Source organism: Zingiber officinale, chromosome 6A, assembly GCF_018446385.1.
Source record: "Zingiber officinale cultivar Zhangliang chromosome 6A, Zo_v1.1, whole genome shotgun sequence".
In the NCBI taxonomy this organism is placed as follows: Eukaryota; Viridiplantae; Streptophyta; class Magnoliopsida; order Zingiberales; family Zingiberaceae; genus Zingiber; species Zingiber officinale.
The window spans coordinates 124,101,107-124,121,673 of NC_055997.1; the positions used below are offsets into that span (position 1 = coordinate 124,101,107).

Sequence of the window (20,567 nt, forward strand, 5' to 3'; positions counted from 1 at the left end):
CAAAACCTGGGTTAAATCGTTAGTGCTAACCGCACCAACAATCTCCCCCTTTTTGATGGAATGACAACCTGGTTAAGTTAGTGAAAACATATGCATTTATGTGGTTTTAAAGTTAGTTTGTATTTTCAGTTTGGTTCAGCTAACTTAACCATCTAACCCTCCCCCTTTGGCATTCATCAAACATAAGCATTGATTAAGTAAACATAGACTTTTGAAATGTCAAGATAAACAGACAAAGTAAAAAAAATGTCAAGATAATCTGGGGGAGTTTAAACTTTTTGAAAACTTGTTTGAAGCATTAGCTTTTAGCTTTTAGAAAAACAACTTTCAAACATAAGTGTATAAGTTCTAAATTTCAAGATCAAGTTTTAAATTTCCAAGACACGTTTCAACTTTGAAATGCTTTTCAAACATAAGTTTTCAAAATCAAAATTCCAAAACTAAGTTTGAAAAATCCAGTTTTCAAAACTGATTGAAATTAATTTTTCAACACTAAGTTTGTAAAAGATTCAATTTTCAAAATTAAGAAAAATGATTTTAAACTTTACTTTTGGTTTTCAAAAATAATTTTGTAGAATTAGTTTTCCAAAATCAAATTTTCAAAGTTCAAAAGTACTAGTTTCAAAACCATGGTTTAAAATACTAGAAAAGTTCAGTTTTCAAGGACTAAGTAAAAAGAATAAAAAGTGTGTGATTTAAAACAAACAATTGTGAGTTGATTTAAGAAATTTTTCCCAATTTTAAATAGGTTGATTTTGAAAATTGATTTTTAAACTTTGATTTTCAAAATTAAGTTTAAAATTCGATTTGAAAAACTGAATTAGTTTTATTTCTTCCCCTGAACCTGACATAAAATTTTGAAAATATTTGCTAGATATATTCAAAGTAGAAAAAAAATTGAGGTAGAATTTTCTAGAGAGATTTTAAAGAGAAGATTAAAAAATAACACTTAAGGAGATAATTAAAAACCTCCCCCTGAATTTGATACTCCTTTAATTTATTAATCCTCCTTATTTATTACTCCCCCTTAATATAAAATTTTACAACCGTAACATATTTTCGTACATAAGTGTTTTAGGCGATTGTATAATTATCTTTATAAAATTGTTTATTTAAATTTGACTAAACGTAATTAACGTTAGATTCAGTTGAAATGAGTTAATCTTTAGTGTAATGTTAAGTAAGATAAGTTATTATTAATTCAATAATTAATCAATATTAATAATTTATTGATTAAATTTTGCTTGATTCAATAATTTAATATAATCTAAATTTTGTATTAATTGATGAAGGTGTTAGTTATAATTTAACTTTTCATTTACTTCCTTTTAAGTTGGATTAACTTAGTTTAAAGTTGGTAGTAATTTGAAGTTAAACTCGTTATTAAACAAGATTAAGTAAGGTTCAATTTAAGTCAAACTTTAATTATATTTTAATAAAATTAATTAATATTTTAAAGGTTGATAAAAAAAGATGACTTAGAGTAATTTTAATATTTTTACTAAAGTTAAACCTAGGTTCTAATCAAATCAAGCTTAGTTCTCAAATAAAGTTAAACTTAAATAGTTATGTTCTACTTATTAATTACATAATTAAGTTTAAAGTTAAAGTTAACAAAATTTAAGTTTTTAAGTTAGGTGTCTAAGTTTTAAATGAATTTAAAAGAATTATAATTATTATTATTTTTAAGGGATTTCTAACAGGATTTTAAATTGATTTTTATAATTATTTAATGACAATTAATATACGTTCAATTCAGTTTTGATTTTAGATTTAAATTAATATCAGTGATTAATTTAGGTTTAAGTTTTAAGTTTAAGTTAAATTTTTAAGTTTTAATTTAAGTTTTAATTTTCAGTTAGGTTAAATTAAGTTGAAAAGTAATGTTTGAATTAAGTTTTAATGAGTTTTAATTTAAAATAATGTTTAAGGAAAAAAAATTAAAATCTAAATAATAATTTTTAAAGTTTAAATAATCAATAAGAATAATTTTTTGTAAGTTAACAACATTTTATCAAAGTGAACAATAATCTTAAGAAGAATTTTTTAAAATGATTTATTAAAGATTTAATTTTTAAAAGACTTTTTTTTATTTTTTTACTGATTTTTGAAAGAGTTTAAAAGTAATTTTTAAATAATTTTTAAAATGGTTTAAAATAATTTTTAAAAGAGTTTTTAAAATGTTTTAAAATAATTTTTAAAATACTTTTTAAAAGAGTTTTTAAAATGATTTTTAAAAGGTTTTAAAAGAATTTTTAAAATTTTTAAAATGATTTTTAAAAGAGTTTTTAAAATAATTTTTAAAATGTTTTAAAATAATTTTTAAAATACTTTTTAAAAGAGTTTTTAAAATGATTTTTAAAAGGTTTTTAAAAGAATTTTTTAAAATGATTTTTAAAAGAGTTTTTAAAAATATTTTTAAAATGTTTTAAAATACTTTTTAAAAGAGTTTTTTAAAATGATTTTTAAAAGGTTTTAAAAGAATTTTTAAAATTTTTTAAAATGATTTTTAAAAGAGTTTTTAAAATAATTTTTAAAATGTTTTAAAATAATTTTTAAAATACTTTTTAAAATAGTTTTTAAAGAATTTTGAAGATAATTTTAAAATAATTAAAGACTTTAAAGTTAAAATTTTAAGTTAAATATAAAAATTTTTAAGTTAAATTTTTAAGTTAAATAATTTTTAGGTTAAAATAAATTTTTAATTTAAAATAATTTTTAGGTTAAAATAAATATTTAAGTTAAAATAATAAATTTTTAAGTTAAAATAGTTTTTTTTAGGTTAAAATAAAATTTGCATTTAATATAATTTTTAAAATAAATTTTTAAGTTAAAATAATAAATAATAAATTTTTAAGTTAAAAAAATAATTTTTAAAATAGATTTTTAAAAAATTTAATTTTAATTTAATTTAATTTGAAATTCGAAATTTAATTTTACTTAATTTCAATTTAGTTTGAAAGTTAATTAATTTAATTCTTATTCATCTCACCCAATCTAGATTATCAATCAGGGAATTCTATAATTTTGTGAGATGAATTAGATTTAATTACAGAGTTTGGTTTAACTTGTGTTAGATTCAGATTTAGCTTTGGCCTCAACAAATAGGCATTCCTCGGATAAACTTCTAAGCTTGGTGAGTCACTTGGACGTCATTAGAAGTAACCAACCTTTCAAGGTTTTCCGAATAGTCCTATCCACGGAGCTTAGTACTAAACCTTTGTCTAACTAGTAGGATCCATTTAAAGGTAGCTTCGGTCGGTTCCACTTGGCCAAATGCACCAGATTGAAGCCATATCTTTCTAGACATGCGATGCCCAAGCTTTCCTAACGTACTATCATCAAAAAACTTCACCAGTACCATGATTCAAGTTAAACTTTAACCATCTTTAACTAGTCCTAATTACCCTGTCGGGTAGGTTGGTTGGGGTTACCCTTTTCGGGTAGATTAGTTTTGGAGGTGCCAGCTATTCTGGAGCCTCCCCTGAATTATTGGCCATTAATTTAATATTTTTGTATAATTAGAGTTGGTTTTAGTTAAGTTTTAATGTTTAATTTGTAATTTAAATTTAAATTTGAATTAATTAAATTGGTCAAATTATCTTTCTTTAAGAGAGTGTATTTAATATTTGAATTTTCTTTCGATTTCAATTTTATTGGGTTAATTGAATTATCTTTCTTTAATAGCTTATTTTTAAAGTTTAAGTTTTTATTTATTTTTAAATTTGAATTAACTAAATTGTTTGAATTATATTTTCTTAACGGTTTATCTTTTAGCTTTTTATTAATTGTTAATTTTGAAATTTCTGGATTATTTTTGTTTAATATGTTATCTTTAACATTTAATTTTAAGTTTGTTAAATTCCGTTTTGATTTTATCAAAGTGTTTGATTTTATCCTTATATTTTCTTTGCCTTTTAAATTGATATGGTTAATTGAATTTATTATATTAGTTTTATCTTTAAAGTTTAAATTTTTATTAATTAAATTATCTTGGTTTTGGATAGTATTTTCTAGACTAATTTTATCTTGATTATTAAATATTTTATCAGGGTATTTATTGATTTTATCCATTTTCTCATTTTTAGCATTTAAATTCAAATTTATTTTAATGTTTGATTTATTTATGTCTAAATGCTCACCTAATTTTAAATTTTCTGAATTAATTAAATTATTTGAGTTGATTTGGTCATTGTTTTGTTTGACCAAGTCAAGGTTGATGCCAAATTGATCAGAGTCTTGATTAACTTGATCAGAGTCTAGATTATTTTGTGATTTTGAATTTAAATCATTTAAATCTAGATTATCATGCACCATACTTGGACTAATTTCATAGTTATCATCATGCTGATTATTTAAACCACTATTAGCAGGGGTATTTTGGTAAATATTACTAACCTTGAGCGCAACCCCAAATTCAGTAGGCTTCTCTGTTGGATTTGACTCGAGTCCACATTTTACTTTAACTTGATCTTCTAGCTCCATCGGCGTCTCGTGAAGCTTGATCAACTGGATCCACAGCTCATATGCATTCTTGTACTTTTCTAATCTGCATAAAATATTGTTAGGTAAAACATTACAAATAATGTTACTTACCTTTTTGTTCAGTTCCGAGTTTTGAGTAGGTTTTCTCAAAATTAGCATATAATCGATGTCTACGCTTCCTAAGAAGCATTCCATTAATCGCTTCCAGTAGTTGAAGTCTTCATGATCGTATGGTGGTGGTTCGTGGGGGTTCCGTCCTTCTTGAAGAGTCATTTTTCTTGCACACAGAGAAACAGAAAAAAAAATCCCAAGACTTGGTCTTGGATTAGCAGTGCTGAAAAAAAATAATATTTCACTATTTTCGGAAAAAATAATAAAATATTAATAAAATATTTGAAAAAAAATATTATTTCAAAATTTTGAAAATGTAATATTTTTTAAATACTAAACAATGGTGAAAAGATGGCGATGTATTTTTCAAAAATCGTTTTGGAGGGAAAAAACGAAAGGTGGTTCAAAAATCGTTCAACAATATCTAATTTTTTCTTTAAAACGACCCCCCTTTGCTTGATTGGTGGTTGCACCAAATCAGAGCGGTACCTGCTCTGATACCACTTGTAGGACCGTTAGATTCGATAGAGTCCGATAGGGGTGAATATCGATTCGAAAATACAGAATATAAGGGCAGCGGAAAAGTAAATGAACACAGTTGTTTTTACTTCGTTCGGAGCCTGTGACGACTCCTACTCGAAGGCCCGTGGTCCTTGACCACTTTCGTTGGGCAATCACTAACAGGTCGAAATATGATTACAGAATAAATACAGGAAATGTCAGTGAAAACAAAGTAATACCGACAAGGAAATTAACTAAAAATCGAAGGAGCACTTTGTCGGAGCTTTGTTGGCGTCGCAGCAGAGCAGCAGGACCAGCAGTAGAAGAGTTCTCAGATTGATGATTGATTCAGAAGCTCCTGCCTGGGGCTTCTTTTATATGCTGCTCCGGGCGCCTGGATTCCTTCCGGGCGCCTGGAATGTGGCGTAGCTGCTCAAACCGAGATGCTCCACGTGGCGACGACTTGGCTGGATATAATTTGCCTTCATGGCGCCCGGATCCCCTCCGGGCGCCCGGACCACTTTGTTCCAGAAACTCTCTTTTCCTGCAAAACAAAGTTAGTCCGAGGCAATATATATCCTGCAAGATAGATTGTTAGCACATTTTATAATAGTATGAATTAGCACAAATAGTATGACTTAGATTCCGTCTTTCCGAGACCGGAATCTAGTCACGATCTCGACTTAGACATCCGAAATGGATCTAAGCCGGATCGACGCCTAATGTTCCCTTCCCGGGAATGCGTCCTCACAGTCACTCCCCTCCAGTGACTTACCTCACTTACCTGCAGACGTCCGGTCAGCCCGTCGACCCGTCTGGACTTCTTGCCAAGCGTCCGGTCAGCCCGTCGACCCGCTTGGACTTCTCGCCAAGCGTCCGGTCAGCCCGTCGACCCGCTTGGACTTCTCGCCAAGCGTCCGGTCAGCCCGTCGACCCGCTTGGTCTTCTCGCCAAGCGTCCGGTCAGCCCGTCGACCCGCTTGGACTTCTCGCCAGCTATCCGGTTAGCCCGTCGACCTAGCTGGACTTCATGCCAGACATCTGGTCAGCCCGTCGACCTGTCTGGACTTCTCCTGCACACTCGATCAAAGTGTCAGATAACAACGAACCTAACTTAACCTGATTTGTCATTCATCAAAACCTGGGTTCACTATGTGAAAATAGACAATAGACTTCGCCACTGTTTACTTCGGCAATTAGTAATTACGAAGTAAGAAATGATAATCAACTTCGGTAATAAAGTTGATGCAGTAAATACGATTTTAAACTTCATAGGTTTAAAAATATGAGTCTCACTTCTAATTTTGTTTGACATTTTACTTCATAATATATATTTGATGAAGTAATAAGTTATAAAATAAAATTTATATATATAAGTACTGAAGTAATAAGTTTAAATGGGTTTAAAATTTTAGTATGACTTGAACCGGTTAATTATTCATATAAAATCTTTTACTGTAACTTGCTCTCTACTAAAACCTAAGTTTTGACGAAATCACCTAGCATTTTTTCCTTTCACGTTTTCCTCCAACGTCAGCTTCTCTTTCTCATTTTCCTCGACAGTCTTCTCCTTCGCTTCTCCTTCTCATGTTCTCTGTGAGATCCTCGCCTCTTCCAGCCCTTCCTGCGTCAATCGCTCCCTCGACGATGCTAGCATCTGCGTCTCCTCACAAGATGTGGAGGTTGTGCTCAAGATCTCTTACTCCTAACCGGGTGCCGCCTTCGCCCTATTTCAACAATCCAAAATTCGGCGCTTGAGAGAGGAGGAAGGGGAAAGAGATTCATCCCTGCGGCATGAGGATGTCGTACCTTCTGTCGCATCTGCACTCCGGTTGGGCAGTGGATCAGGCTATCTTGGCGAAGGAGGAGTGCCTTGTCGTCATCCTCTTCGGACATGACTAGGATGAGACTTGTATGCATGTATCTCTCCCTCTTTTTGATTATGCGGATGTATATTTTTTCAACTACTCCTAGAATTTGTGTAGTGATTTTCATTTATTTCCTCGCTTCTTTCTTGAATTTTGAAGTTTTTGACTTGTTCCCAATTCATGTGAGGAACCCTAGATAGGCATATCGATGTTCAATGTATTGTAACTACTGGCTCAACAGTAGTTTTTTACCTTCTTGCTTCAAGTCACATATTTTCTCCATTGGAGAAAACTAGGATTCTAAGCTATTATTGTTCCTTTATTTATATGGTATTTTTTTTCTCAATTTCACATCGATTTGCTTATGAGGTTTTAAGCTATCAATCCTCGAGTCCCTTCCAAAGGAATTAGGAGTAGTCGGTGTTACTTCATAATGTGGTCCATGAAGGGCTCAATTCAATGATGCTGCTAAGTAACAATGATACTGCTAAGTCAAAGGCTTTGAAAAATAAATAAGCTTTAAGTAACTATAATCTCCAAGTATACTATCAATCATCAATACATTATTTATCTAAATTACAACATCACAATCTGGTGTAGGTTCATAATGTCTTTGGTTGAATGGCAATCCTTCGTGCTTGATAATTAGTAACTTGTTCAATAGCTTTGTAAGACTTCTCTCACATTCAGTTGAGGTAAACAACCAAATATTAGTATTTGTGAGTTGAAATGTAGCATGACATTTGGATGAGGTCCTCATTAGGAAAATTAGCACTTTAACATTATTATTTTTCCATGATCATAAAAGTATACACAAAATATTGTGTCAGATAATACTTCATTTCTTTTAAAAATTATTTGGAATTTACAATTACCACTGATTTCTAATTTTATTTTAGGAAGATCATTTAGATTGTTCTAAAATTCTACTAAATTTATGAGGATGTATGTATTTGTGGTCATCAAAGGATCCAAGATTTCCTAGAAGGGGACGGACACTTGGTTCAACAAGAAATTAATTAGCTATCCCTACTGAATCTAACATAATCTTACAAGCTAGACTTTTAGATAACTCAACTCATTCCTTGGAGACAATGAATTCAGCAACACAGCCAATAGCTGCAAGGTAATGCCACATTGCTTATAAAACCATTTTTTTCCCTAGAAAATAGTGCCTATAGTAACTGTATTTTTCTTTTCCCTTTCATGCCTTTTTTACAATTTGATGGAGACTTCTAGGAAAAATAGATTAAGATGTTAATTCAACCTACCAATTGTGAGAAGTTTTAAAAGATTTTAAACGTGTTCTTCAATCTAACAATTCTGAGATGCTTTAAGGGATTTTCAGAAAGCAACATCATCACTTCTTTGTATAAATCTCATTAGTGTTCAAGGATTCTGTAAGATGAAGCTTATTTTAGTACCCAATATTTATTGAGCTCATATCAATCTTCGCCTTATGTTTTTTGTGATACCCTCTTGTTTTTTTCTTTTTTTTCATTTATGTTGTCAGTTTGAATATATGGTATGAAAGTTTTGTTTGCTTCTACAATTGAAAGATAAATATTGAACTATTAATGATTGCTCGTCATAGGCAATTCTGTAGGAAAAGAATAGAATTATAACTAAGTAAAAATACTATGCTGCTAGTGTATTACTGCTTTTGTGTCATGTGCTTTTTGTCTAGGTAATTACAATCTACTAGATACTTATTAAGTATTCAAATAGCTTATATTGCCACATATATAGCAGTATAATATTTCATAAATTTAATTTTAAGATAAAACATTACATCCCCTTGTTAGTGTGGTGCCTTATTGCAATATAATTCGTATTAGTTTAGAAGATGCATGGTTCCATTCTATTGTAATATGAGGTTGTGGTAAGGTGTCATGCAAAATATGAATGAGTTTTCTTTCAGTTGTTAAAATTATTTAATGTTTCTATTATGTTGTACAATATATCCATATTGAATCATCTGACTACCTTGTAAGAGCTAAGCATTCTAAACTCAACTTAGACACTGATTATTCAGTACATTTCATATCATTTCTCATTTTTTTAATATCCTTGGATACTTTAACTGATTACCTCAAATGCGCTTAATAGTAGTTGAATGCCCTTGCTCAATCAAGGTTCTTTATTTTGATGATGAGCTATAAAGTATTTACTTTGGTTAATAATGTAAATTGCTTTTTGGTTGATGTTATGTTATGAAGCAGTAAAGATTGTATACCTCTTTCACTCAAGACTATTATTCTCAAACTGGAATAAGTTAATTTTGTTAATCTATGTGATGCTTTGAATCCGGTCCTGCAGATGATTGGCATGAGAACATCTATCTTTTTTTAATTGTGTGTGTAAGTAATTGATTCTTTCTTAATTGTTAATCTATCTTTTTTCACGTTGTTTCACGGCCAAGTTACAATTAACTGTCGTATGTCGTATGCCTCCTTCTGTTAGTATTATGTGTTAAATACAATATTTGTTCATATGGTTTTCTTTGTTCACAATATTAGTTCACATGCTTTTGCTTTGGTTTACATGGGGTATATTTATGTTTTTCATTACTTTGTCATTACCATGCAATTACCTTGCAGTTACCTTTACAAATACTTGGAGAAAGAAAAAAGAGCTGAGTATGTGTCATTTGTGGATCCTGGTCACATACCTACATGTGGTGTGGGTGAAGAAGGCAGTAAATTGTCACAACATTGCTGCTCAGTTGAGAGCATCGAATTCATCCCATACAACACTGAGTAAGATTTTAATTATTTATCAATTCCTACTACATGCTAGTCAATGTTATATTTTCATTTGTACAGGTACCATTGGATCTTGACTATAATTAATGAAGATAAGAATATGATATATTTATTGAACTATTTTAGTAATAGAAACTGAGACTATGCTTGGCAAACTATTGTGACCAAGTAAGTAGTAGATTATACTAATTTTGAATGCATTCAATTCATCATAGGTTGTAAAAATAATTTTCTATTGTTTACAATGTAGTAAGGTCAAGATATACAATGCATCAAGGGGTATTTCAAAAGGACTAGGTTTTAAACAATTGACAATATGTATTGTGACTATATATTTAGACAATAATTAATAATTTTTATTATTTGGATTATGACTTCTTGCATGACATTTTCAATTTCATTAGGATAATCTTAAATAAAATGATGGTGTTGAATGTGGATATTATATGATGCGGTACATGAAAGAGATAGCCTTGGATGAAGATTCACAATTAGAGAGAAAGGTGAATTTCTTCTTTATGAAATATTTTCTTTATAAAATATTGAGTCATTTTTTATTGATCCTCAAACTTCTGTTAATGTTTCAGTTTGCAGCATCAAAAAATAAATAATATTACAATCAATTTCAGTATGATGAAGTCAGAAGTGAATGGAGTGAATTCGTCTACTTCTATGTGAGTGCCTAAGTGTAGGCTATGATATACATTTTAGACATGTATTTAGAGATTTATGGATACAAAAGTTTTTGGATTATGGTTAGACATGTCTTTTATGAATACACTTTTAGATTGTATTTGATACATATTTATGATATATTTGTTTAATTTTGGTGGTAAAAAATATTGTGTTGTAGTAAAATATTATAATATAAATTTTCTTCAATTAAAATTGTATTGCAGTAAAATATGGTCAATTACTTTGATACTATAAATAAATGATGAAGTAATACAACAAAAAAGACTTTGCTAAATTTAAATAGTGGTGTAGTTAAAGAAACTATTTGTTTCACTACTGATCAAATTTATGAAGTAGTTCGTATAAATTACTTCACTACATTGAATTTTTTGTGTAGTAAAATATCCTCTATTGCTTCTATACTACAATGAAGTAATACAATAATAAATACTTCAACCAAAACAAATTATGCAGATGTAAAATTAATCATTTACTACACCAGAATTCAAAAATTGTGAAGTTGTATACCTATTTTACTTCGTCAAACAATGAAACCTATGAAGTAATATATCATCAACTACTTCGGTCATTTTACTAGTCACGATGAAGTAATAGAATTTTTTTACTTCGAAAATGGTCCAATTTTGAACCGGTTTTGGACCGGTGATAGACTTCGGTAAACATGTGGTGAAGTAAAAAATTGACTCTTTTACTTCACGTGCGTCTACTTCGGTAATTATCTACCTATTATTTCGGATAATATCCGAAGTCTATTGTCGATTTTCACATAGTGGTTAAATCGTTAGTGTTAACCGCACCAACAAAATTCACTCAGAAGGTATGACTCTGAGCGAAACCTTCCAAGTGGCAGTTATCATCGAAAAGCTACCAACTGGTTGGAAGGACTTTAAGAATTATCTGAAGCACAAGCGGAAGGAAATGAACCTGGAGGAACTTGTTGTTCGCCTTCGTATAGAAAAAGACAACAAGAATTCGGAGAGAAAACTGTTCTCTCAAGCTACTGTAAAAGCCAATGTTGTTGAGCACGGACAAAGCTCAAAACGGAAGCATCCAAAATCTTCCACGACGCAACCCAAAGGACAAAACATGAAGAAGAAGTTCTTAGGGAAATGCTACAATTGTGATCGTATGGGTCACAAGGCTTCAGACTATAAAAGCCCAAAGAAGAAAAAACCTGAGACCAACCTGGCAGGAGAACAGGATATGGATCTCTGCGCCGTGATCTCTGAGGTGAACCTAATAGGTTCCAATCCTCGGCTATGGTGGATCGATACTGGAGCCACCAGACATGTGTGCTGCAGCAAGGAGCTACTCCACAACTTCGAAAAAGTCACTGGAGACAAACTGTTCATGGGGAATTCAGCAACCTCGGACATAATGGGCCAAGGAAAGGTGGTGCTGAAGATGACCTCGGGCAAGGATCTCACTATGAACAATGTGTTGTATGTTCCGGAGATTCGAAAGAATCTAGTATCCGGGTCACTGTTAAGCAAGTATGGCTTTCGCATTGTCTTTGAGTCAGACAGAGTTGTACTGTCCAAGAACGGAGTGTTTATAGGAAGGGGCTATGTATCTGATGGGTTGTTTAAGCTCAATGTAATGGCCATTAGGCCCAAGATAAATAAAAATGAAAGCTCTTCCACTTATATGCTTGAGTCTTCGTGTTTGTGGCATGGTAGACTAGGACATGTTAACTACGATGTATTGCGTAGATTAATAAAAATGCAAAGCATACCTACATTCCACCTTGACCCAAAACACAAATGTGAGATTTGTTTTGAAGCAAAAATGACAAGGTCATCCTTTCAACATATTGAAAGAAGTAATGAACCACTTGACCTAATCCACACTGATGTGTGCGACCTAAAAGGTACGCCAACACGTGGTGGTAATAAATATTTCATCACTTTTGTAGATGATAACACAAAATACTGTTATGTGTATCTTCTCAAAAGTAAGGATGAAGCTATAGAGAAATTTGCTCTCTATAAAAATGAGGTTGAAAACCAACGTAATGGAAAGATTAAGGTGATTCGAAGTGACCGAGGTGGTGAATATGTATCACCATTCGCTGAGTTGTGTGCTGAACATGGGATCAGACACGAAACAACAACTCCTTATACTCCTCAGCAAAATGGAGTTGTTGAACGAAAGAATCAGACTCTTAAGGAGATGATGAATGCTCTTCTATTGAGCTCTGGATTGCCAGAATCCATGTGGGGGGGAGCTGTGTTATACCTTTTAAATAAGGTACCTCGGAAGAAAATAGATAAGAGCCCTTATGAGTTGTGGAATAGAAGACAACCGTCCTACAAATATTTACGAATGTGGGGGTGTCTTGCCAAAGTGTTGGTGCTTGATCCGAAAAAGATTAAGATAGGACCAAAGACTGTTGATTGCATCTTCATTGGCTATGCACAAAATAGCACTGCATATAGATTTTATGTGTATGAGTCACACATACCGGAGATACACAAGAACTCGATAATCGAATCGAGAAATGCCTCGTTCTTCTAGCATGTGTTTCCATATAAGACCCGAGAGGATGCTAGCTCCTCAAAACGGGCAAATGAAACACAAGGCGAAGAAGAAGATGATAATGATGATGAACCAGTTAAGGTTGAGCTTAGACGGAGTAAAAGAGCTCGGGTAGAAAAATCCTACGGATCGGATTTTATCACTTTCATGCTGGAAAGTGAGCCCCGGAGTTACTCAGAAGCAGTAAGCTCGTCTGATGGGCCTCTCTGGAGAGAGGCAATTGTATCTGAGATAGATTCTATCTTGCAAAATCACACTTGGGAACTCGTGGATCTTCCTCCGGGAAGTAAACCACTAGGTTACAAGTGGATTTTCAAGAGGAAAATGAAGTCAGATGGCACAATCGATAAATACAAGGCTAGATTTGTAATTAAAGGATACCGACAACAAGAAGGCCTTAATTACTTCAATACATACTCTCCGGTATCTAGAATAACTTCCATTAGAGTATTGTTGGCTATCGCTGCTCTATGGAATCTCGAAATACATCAAATGGATGTAAAGACAGCCTTTCTAAACGGGGATTTAGAAGAGGAAATCTATATAGACCAACCTGAGGGGTTTTCTGTGTCAGGACAGAAACACAAGGTCTGTAGATTGGTGAAGTCATTATATGGCTTGAAACAAGCACAAAAGCAGTGGCATGAGAAATTTGATAATGCCATGAAGGAATGTGGATTCAAGATCAATGAATGTGATAAATGTGTCTACATGAGAGCCACAGAGAATGACTATGTCATCTTGTGCCTCTATGTAGATGACATACTTATCATTGGGAGTAATGATAAGATAATCAAATCCACTAAAGACATGTTGAACTCAAGATTTGACATGAAAGACATGGGCCTAGCTGATGTGATTTTAGGAATCAAAATTCTTAGAACGACAGAAGGACTTGTTCTTAATCAGTCCCATTACGTGGACAAGCTTCTTGAGAAATTCACCAAGGGTGATACTGCGTTGGCACGAACACCGATAGATACAAGTCAACATCTATCGAAAAATCGAGGTGAAAGTATCTCGTAGATAGAGTACTCACGAGTGATTGGAAGTCTGATGTACTTGATGAGTTGTACACGACCAGACTTAGCCTACGCAGTAAGCAGACTGAGCAGATACACGAGTAATCCCAGTAGTGAGCACTGGAAAGGGATAACAAGAGTACTGAGGTACTTAAGATACACTCGTGAATATGGACTGCACTATACAAGATATCCTGCTGTGATCGAAGGATACAGCGATGCAAGTTGGATATATGATATACAAGACTCTAAGTCTACAAGTGGCTATGTCTTCACTCTAGCTGGTGCAGCCATTTCCTGAAATCTTCTAAGCAAACCGTAATAACCAGATCCACGATGGAATCTGAGTTTGTAGCTCTTGACAAATGTGGTGAAGAGGCTGAATGACTACGACAATTCTTAGAAGATATTCCACGTTGGCTAAAACCTGTGCCGGCGATTTGCATACATTGCGATAGTCGATCAACAATCGGTCAAGCACAGAGCCATCTGTATAATGGTAAGTCTAGACATATACGTCGTAGACATAATACCATTAGACAACTACTCTCAACTGATGTTATGACTGTTGACTATGTGAAGTCAAAGGATAACTTAGCGGATCCGCTAACCAAGGGGTTAAATCGAGAGTTAGTTGCAAGTTCATCACAGGGAATGGGCTTGATGCAGTTGTCAGCAATCAGTGCAGAGGACACCCAACCTATGCTGACTGGAGATCCCAAGAACTAGGTTCAAAGGGCCAACTAATCTGCACTGACTAGACACACTGTAGGGAGAGCCCGATAAAACAGTGACCAGAGCAGGGTAAGCCGATAGGCTTTTAATGATCAAAAAGAGTAAATGACAACTCTTGAGGGATCACCTATGTGAGAAAGAAGTGAGGCCGCTTCGAAGAGAATTGGAGGCACAATTCTGAGAGCTTCTCACAGAACCAGGCGTGTTTATGGCCAAGAACGAACACACTCATAAGACCTGAACTATATCAGGGAGAGTCTTGGGTAAGATCTGTCTATGCTTACACCAACGGCCGAATAGTTCAAAGACATCACGTCTACTAATCAGCCAGTGAGCAAACAGAGTTTACAAGGGAAGGTTCAAAGGGTAACACCTACATATCCTATACTCGACTCAACTGTCGAAAACTATCACAAATCCTTGTTTTCATTCATGTGGGGGATTGTTGAAAAATGGAATGAAAATGCGACGTGTGGGTTGTAGTCCCACAATGATTGAATGCAAGGCTTTCCGACTGATTCAGAACAAAGGGGGTTGGAAATCCAGGGCCCGGAAGACATCAACCCATTGCTCGTAAAAATCAGTCAAGACACGGTATGTCTACTTGTTGGCCAGTATGCAAGCCAAAGCCAAGGTCGCCAGTTTGCTTGCACGCCACGTGGCAAGCTTGTTTGCACGCCATGTGGCAGGCCACGTGGCAAGTTGAATCCAACAGCAAGCCACGTTGTGGCTTGCTGTGCTTGCAAGCTTTGTCTTGCTGGCAAGTTGAAGCCAACAGCAAGCCACGTTGTGGCTTGCTGGCAAACATGCAAGCCACAACGTGGCTTGTTGTGCTTGCATGCCTTGTAAGCCTTGCACCAGACAAGGTCTATATAAGAGACCTTAAGTGGACTTCAAGCGAGGAGAGAAAAATTCAAGAAAGCAATGCAGAATAAAAAGCTCAGTGATCTTTGTGAGTGAAGTTGAAGTGAGCTTTGTGTGCTCCTCCATTCCTCCTTGAATCCCCATGTTTTTTCCCTTCTGTTGTGCAATACTTTTGCTCAACAGAAAAGTGATAGTTTTCGGATCTAGTTTAGATCGTCACGACAACCAGTGCTCGGTTGTGCTCGTGATCCTACCGTTTTATCCTGGGAAACAGACGTCCACTTAATCCTCTGAGCACCGCGGAGGGGCCGAATCTGTTTTAAGGAGACAGCGCTCTGCTGGACTCGGCATCCACTCTGAGTTCGTGTTGCAGCTCTCGACATCCTGTCAGCAACTCTCAACAGCAACGTGGCGCCGCTCGACAACTCACGGTGTCCACGACTCATCTACTCGCCGCGTGGCTCGGCTCGCTAGAGTCGACAGTTTGAGATTATCTGCTCAAATCTACTAGATTGTAAGTTCTTGTGACTCTGGTACACACTCGAAAGCGTAGAAAAAAACTTCTGAGAAGATCACACAGATTGTAAACAGGTTCACTCCCATCACATTGCTATGTGATTGATTGATATAAAATACTTGTTAGACCTTATAGATCAGGGATCTATATTTAAAGATTTAATTATGGTATATATTATTTAAAAAAAATCCTTATAGATAGTAGATATAAAAAATATTAACTGTGATGAATCTTTATGTATACTTTTCTAGTTTATCGTAGTATAAAAATTCTTTATGGAATGGATTAATCATTCAAATTCGACGTTCTTATCATTAATTATTTTTTATTGATACGAAATATGCAGACAAGAATCAAAATGGGGATTATTTGAGATTTTGTAAGCGTTCTCTGTAAATAATCAGCTGCTGACTCCAATCATTATTGTACTTTTTGCTAACCAATTAATTTGATGTTTTTTTTTGTAGTCTTTTTCTCCGTCTGGTATTAATTTATAGATTTCTAAACGCTTCTCTTTCCAAACTTAATTGGCCTTCACGTGCGGCTCCGACGATTGGCCGACAAAGCTCCGGACGCTAGCTTTGAAGACTATCTAGCGCATGCGAATCCATTTAGGCACCTTAAAATACAACCTCTTCTAGATTTAAGCATCTTAATATAAAATTTATAAGAAATTTATAAAATCTAAAATGCTTAATAAAATTTTTTAAATTATTATAAAATGAGATTTAAAGTTTATAATTTAAGAGCGATCCTAAAAAATTTAAATATATTATTTTATCTTAAAATTAATGTAATATATATATAATCATGTAACTTAGGGTATGAATTGAATAAAAAAAATTATTTAAAACTGTAAGCATTAAAACAATTTCAATAAACTTTAATATTATTGATATGGATAAGATCATTAAAAACAGTTCGTTTAGAATTTTACTATTAAAAATGGTTTTAGATTATGTTTTTTTAAAATTTTCCTGGTCCTTTATTTTAGGGGTGTAATCGAGCCGAGTCGAATTGAATTCTTAAATATTTGATTTTGACTAATTTATAATCAAGTCAAACTCGAGTTTTATTTAACGAATATATTTATGACTCACGAACTTATTCGAGTTTTTATCGAATATTAATGAATTTAATAAATATAAATTATAAAATATTTATTAAAAATTAAATTATTTATTTAGAGAAAATTATAATATTTTTATTAAAAAATATTATAATTTTATTCTAATAAATAAATTTGATATATTATATTATAATTTTCATAAATAGAATGTAAAAATTATAAATGTAATATTAAAATTATTATTTTTTATTTAAAAATTCATTCATGACATGCTCACTAGTTAACAAATGAGTATTGTGAAATTTAAATTTAATTTATTTATTTTAACGAGTGTTATTAAATAAATTCTAATAAACTTTTATCAAATAAATCACGGACGACTTCATTTACATCACTACTTTACTTTTTGTGGCCTTTTTCAGTAAGCTGCAAATCTCACTATTCTCGTGTTTCTGTTGCCTTCAAATTCTAGTTTTTCTCTTGGGCCATGTCTCCATGAAGTGCTTTCATTCCCACGGCGACGAAGGGGCCGGCGGCGTGTTCGACGATGGAGGATCCAGGGCCTCTCGCTTTTCTTGGATCCGGTCCTTCAGCACTGCCTCTGCATCCTCCTTACTGGGCTTTGAGCCGCGGCCGACAGGGTCCGAGCACGATCCCGCTTGGGAGCTGCCCCGACTAGCCGTCTGGCCTCCCGAGGGCCTTCGATCCTTCTCGTTCTCAGAGCTCAAGGCCGCTACGAGGGGATTCAACCGATCTCTATTGCTCGGGGAAGGTGGATTCGGGAGCGTGTACAAAGGCGACCTTACGATCACCGGCGACCACGGTGTCGCCGAGACAATGGAGGTCGCCGTGAAACAGCTGAATCGTCACGGGTTGCAGGTAAAAGTTTCTTTCTTTTTTTCTTTTTCTTCTTCTTTTTGCATTCTTTTAATTGTCATTGCTTCGGCTGTCTTTTTTTTTTCCTTCGAGTTCTGTGGACGATCTTTTAGGTCTCGCGATCAAAGAAAATGTGCTGTAGGTCACGATCATGCGCATATATTTATCTGGTGTAGGGTTTGTAAAAGTGTGATTGGTTGCCCTAGGCCTTCTTAATTATAGTTGCCACCAAGGCATATTAAATTGAAGTTGTAGCTATTTATTACTTTTCCGTCTTATTGCGAGATGCAGTCCTGTTTCTCTTGTGATTACACAAAGAAAATGACACTGTTGGACTCTCCTAATCTGTTGGCTGTCATTTGTGGCTAGCCTTAAGGTCAGTTTGCTCCGTGAAATGGTATAGCGGGAGAAAGGAAATGGTAATAGCAGGAGAGAATCTAGCATGTTATCATTTCCTCCAAGGACACCCTGAGTGAAAGAGGATAATTTAAATGAAATGAGTGTCTGCTCTGGGTCTAAAAGCACAAAAAATCTATGAACTTGATGATTTGATGCATTAGTAACTATCATTAGGTACTTTTAAATTTGATTTTCTTGTGATATTTTGACATCTATAACAACTTTCATCGATCCTTTTAGTTTATACATCCAAATGCCTTGCACCTTTAACAACATTGCCAGTGGTGAAGTACTGAAGTTACTATACTACCACCCTAGTACCAATTGCCCCTAGTAACTATGAATTTCATTTTTATGGCTTGAAATCAAACAAGTTAACTATTTTGCTGACAAAGTTCTGGATTGCTTCATCTTTTTCAGGGACACAACGAATGGGTGACAGAAGTTAAGTTTCTTGGTGTAGTGAAGCATCCAAATCTTGTCAAGTTGGTAGGTTACTGTGCTGAAGATGATGAGAGAGGAATTCAACGGCTCCTAGTTTATGAACTAATGCACAATAAAAGCTTGGAGTTTCACTTACTATCTCGAGTTTCTACAGCTCTCTCATGGGTTTTAAGGTTAAAGATTGCCCAAGATGCTGCAAGAGGTTTAGCATTTCTCCATGAAGAAATGGATTTTCAGGTTATCAATTAATCCTTGAACAGCTTTGCTAGAATTTTGTCATGTTTTATCATCTTGTCATACTCGTTAATTTACTATTTCTTTAAAAGACAGCACCTACAATTTTACTGCCTATGTGATATGTTACTTAGTATACTTTCAGATAATTCTCATGGGCCTCACTTTGCCTGTTTTATAATCTTTTGATGCAGTTAATATTCCGAGATTTTAAAACATCAAACATTCTGCTAGATGATGATTTTAATGCCAAACTCTCAGACTTTGGTTTTGCTAGACATGGTCCAGCAGAAGGGGTTGGCCATGTTTTGACTTCAGTAAGTATGACTTTGATCATTTGGTAGGAACATGGTCACAAGATCTTCAGTGTTTAAGCATGAATGTTACGTGCCTGTCAAATATGAACAACAAACTGAACCAACAAGTTTTATGAAAATGTGAAGTTTTAACACAGTTCAGGCTTTTTTCCATTTTCCTTAAATTACCATTGCTGCTGATTGCAAACATGTTTATAGATATTGTGCTTTAGCTTTACAGAGAGCATTGGCAATCTTCATATATACCTTTGAGCACCCATTGCAAGGCATATTGCCATCGTTTATCAGATGTCTGTTGAGCTCAAAACATACATCTCAAAATTCTAGTATTCAACCTTGCTGCAATTACTTGCAACTTATTTCACTGTGCAGGGCATGATAACAGCAATCTTCTGTTGCTTTTCACGCAGGTTGTGGGTACTGTTGGTTATGCAGCTCCAGAGTATGTCCAGACCGGAAAATTAACTACTAAAAGCGATGTATGGAGCTTTGGAGTTTTTCTATATGAACTTTTAACAGGAAGAAAGTCGGTGGATTGGAACCTACCTAAAAGTGAGCAAAGGCTTCTGGAGTGGGTAAAACCTTTTGCAACAAACCCCAGAAAGCTTCAGGCCATTATCGATCCACGACTCGATGGGAACTATTGCTCCAAGTCTGTCCTGATGGTAGTAGCATTAGCTAATAGATGCCTGAAGAAGCAACCCAAGTCCAGGCCTAGAATGAGCGAGGTGGTCGAGAGACTTGATCAAATCATCAAGATGTGTACTAGCCAGACTACAAATGCCATCCTATCTCCATCTCTGTCTCCGTCTCCCTCGCCCTCTCCCTCTTCTGGGGATGCTATTTCCGATAGGACAAAATGGCCAGAAGACAAGGGTTCCAGGACCCAGTCGATTGAATTTAAGCATATAACGAGGCCCCTTGCAAAGATGACAAAGGCTTGGGGTTAATCTTGTTTGTTTCACTTGCTTGGCGAACAAACTGAGTTAAAGAGGAGGTAGGCACAAGACATAGTCTGTTTGTTATTGTCTGCCTCCTTAAACTCATTTGCAAGTGAATGACTTCTTTGTTTTTGCCTCCTGTATATAGATTTCAATGCGAGAGGCCATGATTGTTTGTATTGTTTA

The 20,567-nt window shown here is 34.0% G+C and overlaps 1 protein-coding gene across 2 annotated transcripts; it reads left to right on the top strand.

Moving 5' to 3' along the window:
• Positions 1-17,587: 17,587 nt before the first annotated feature.
• On the top strand, positions 17,588-20,567 carry LOC121997883 (serine/threonine-protein kinase PCRK1-like). 2 transcript variants are annotated; one of them, XM_042552547.1, is made up of 4 exons: positions 17,588-18,049; positions 18,866-19,126; positions 19,318-19,440; positions 19,851-20,567. In XM_042552547.1, exons 1-4 carry the CDS (start codon positions 17,666-17,668, stop codon positions 20,388-20,390), a joined length of 1,308 nt encoding a protein of 435 aa, XP_042408481.1. In that variant the 5' UTR covers positions 17,588-17,665; the 3' UTR covers positions 20,391-20,567. The 2 variants fall into 2 exon arrangements, with proteins under 2 accessions (XP_042408481.1, XP_042408482.1); XM_042552548.1 differs by lacking the exon at positions 19,318-19,440.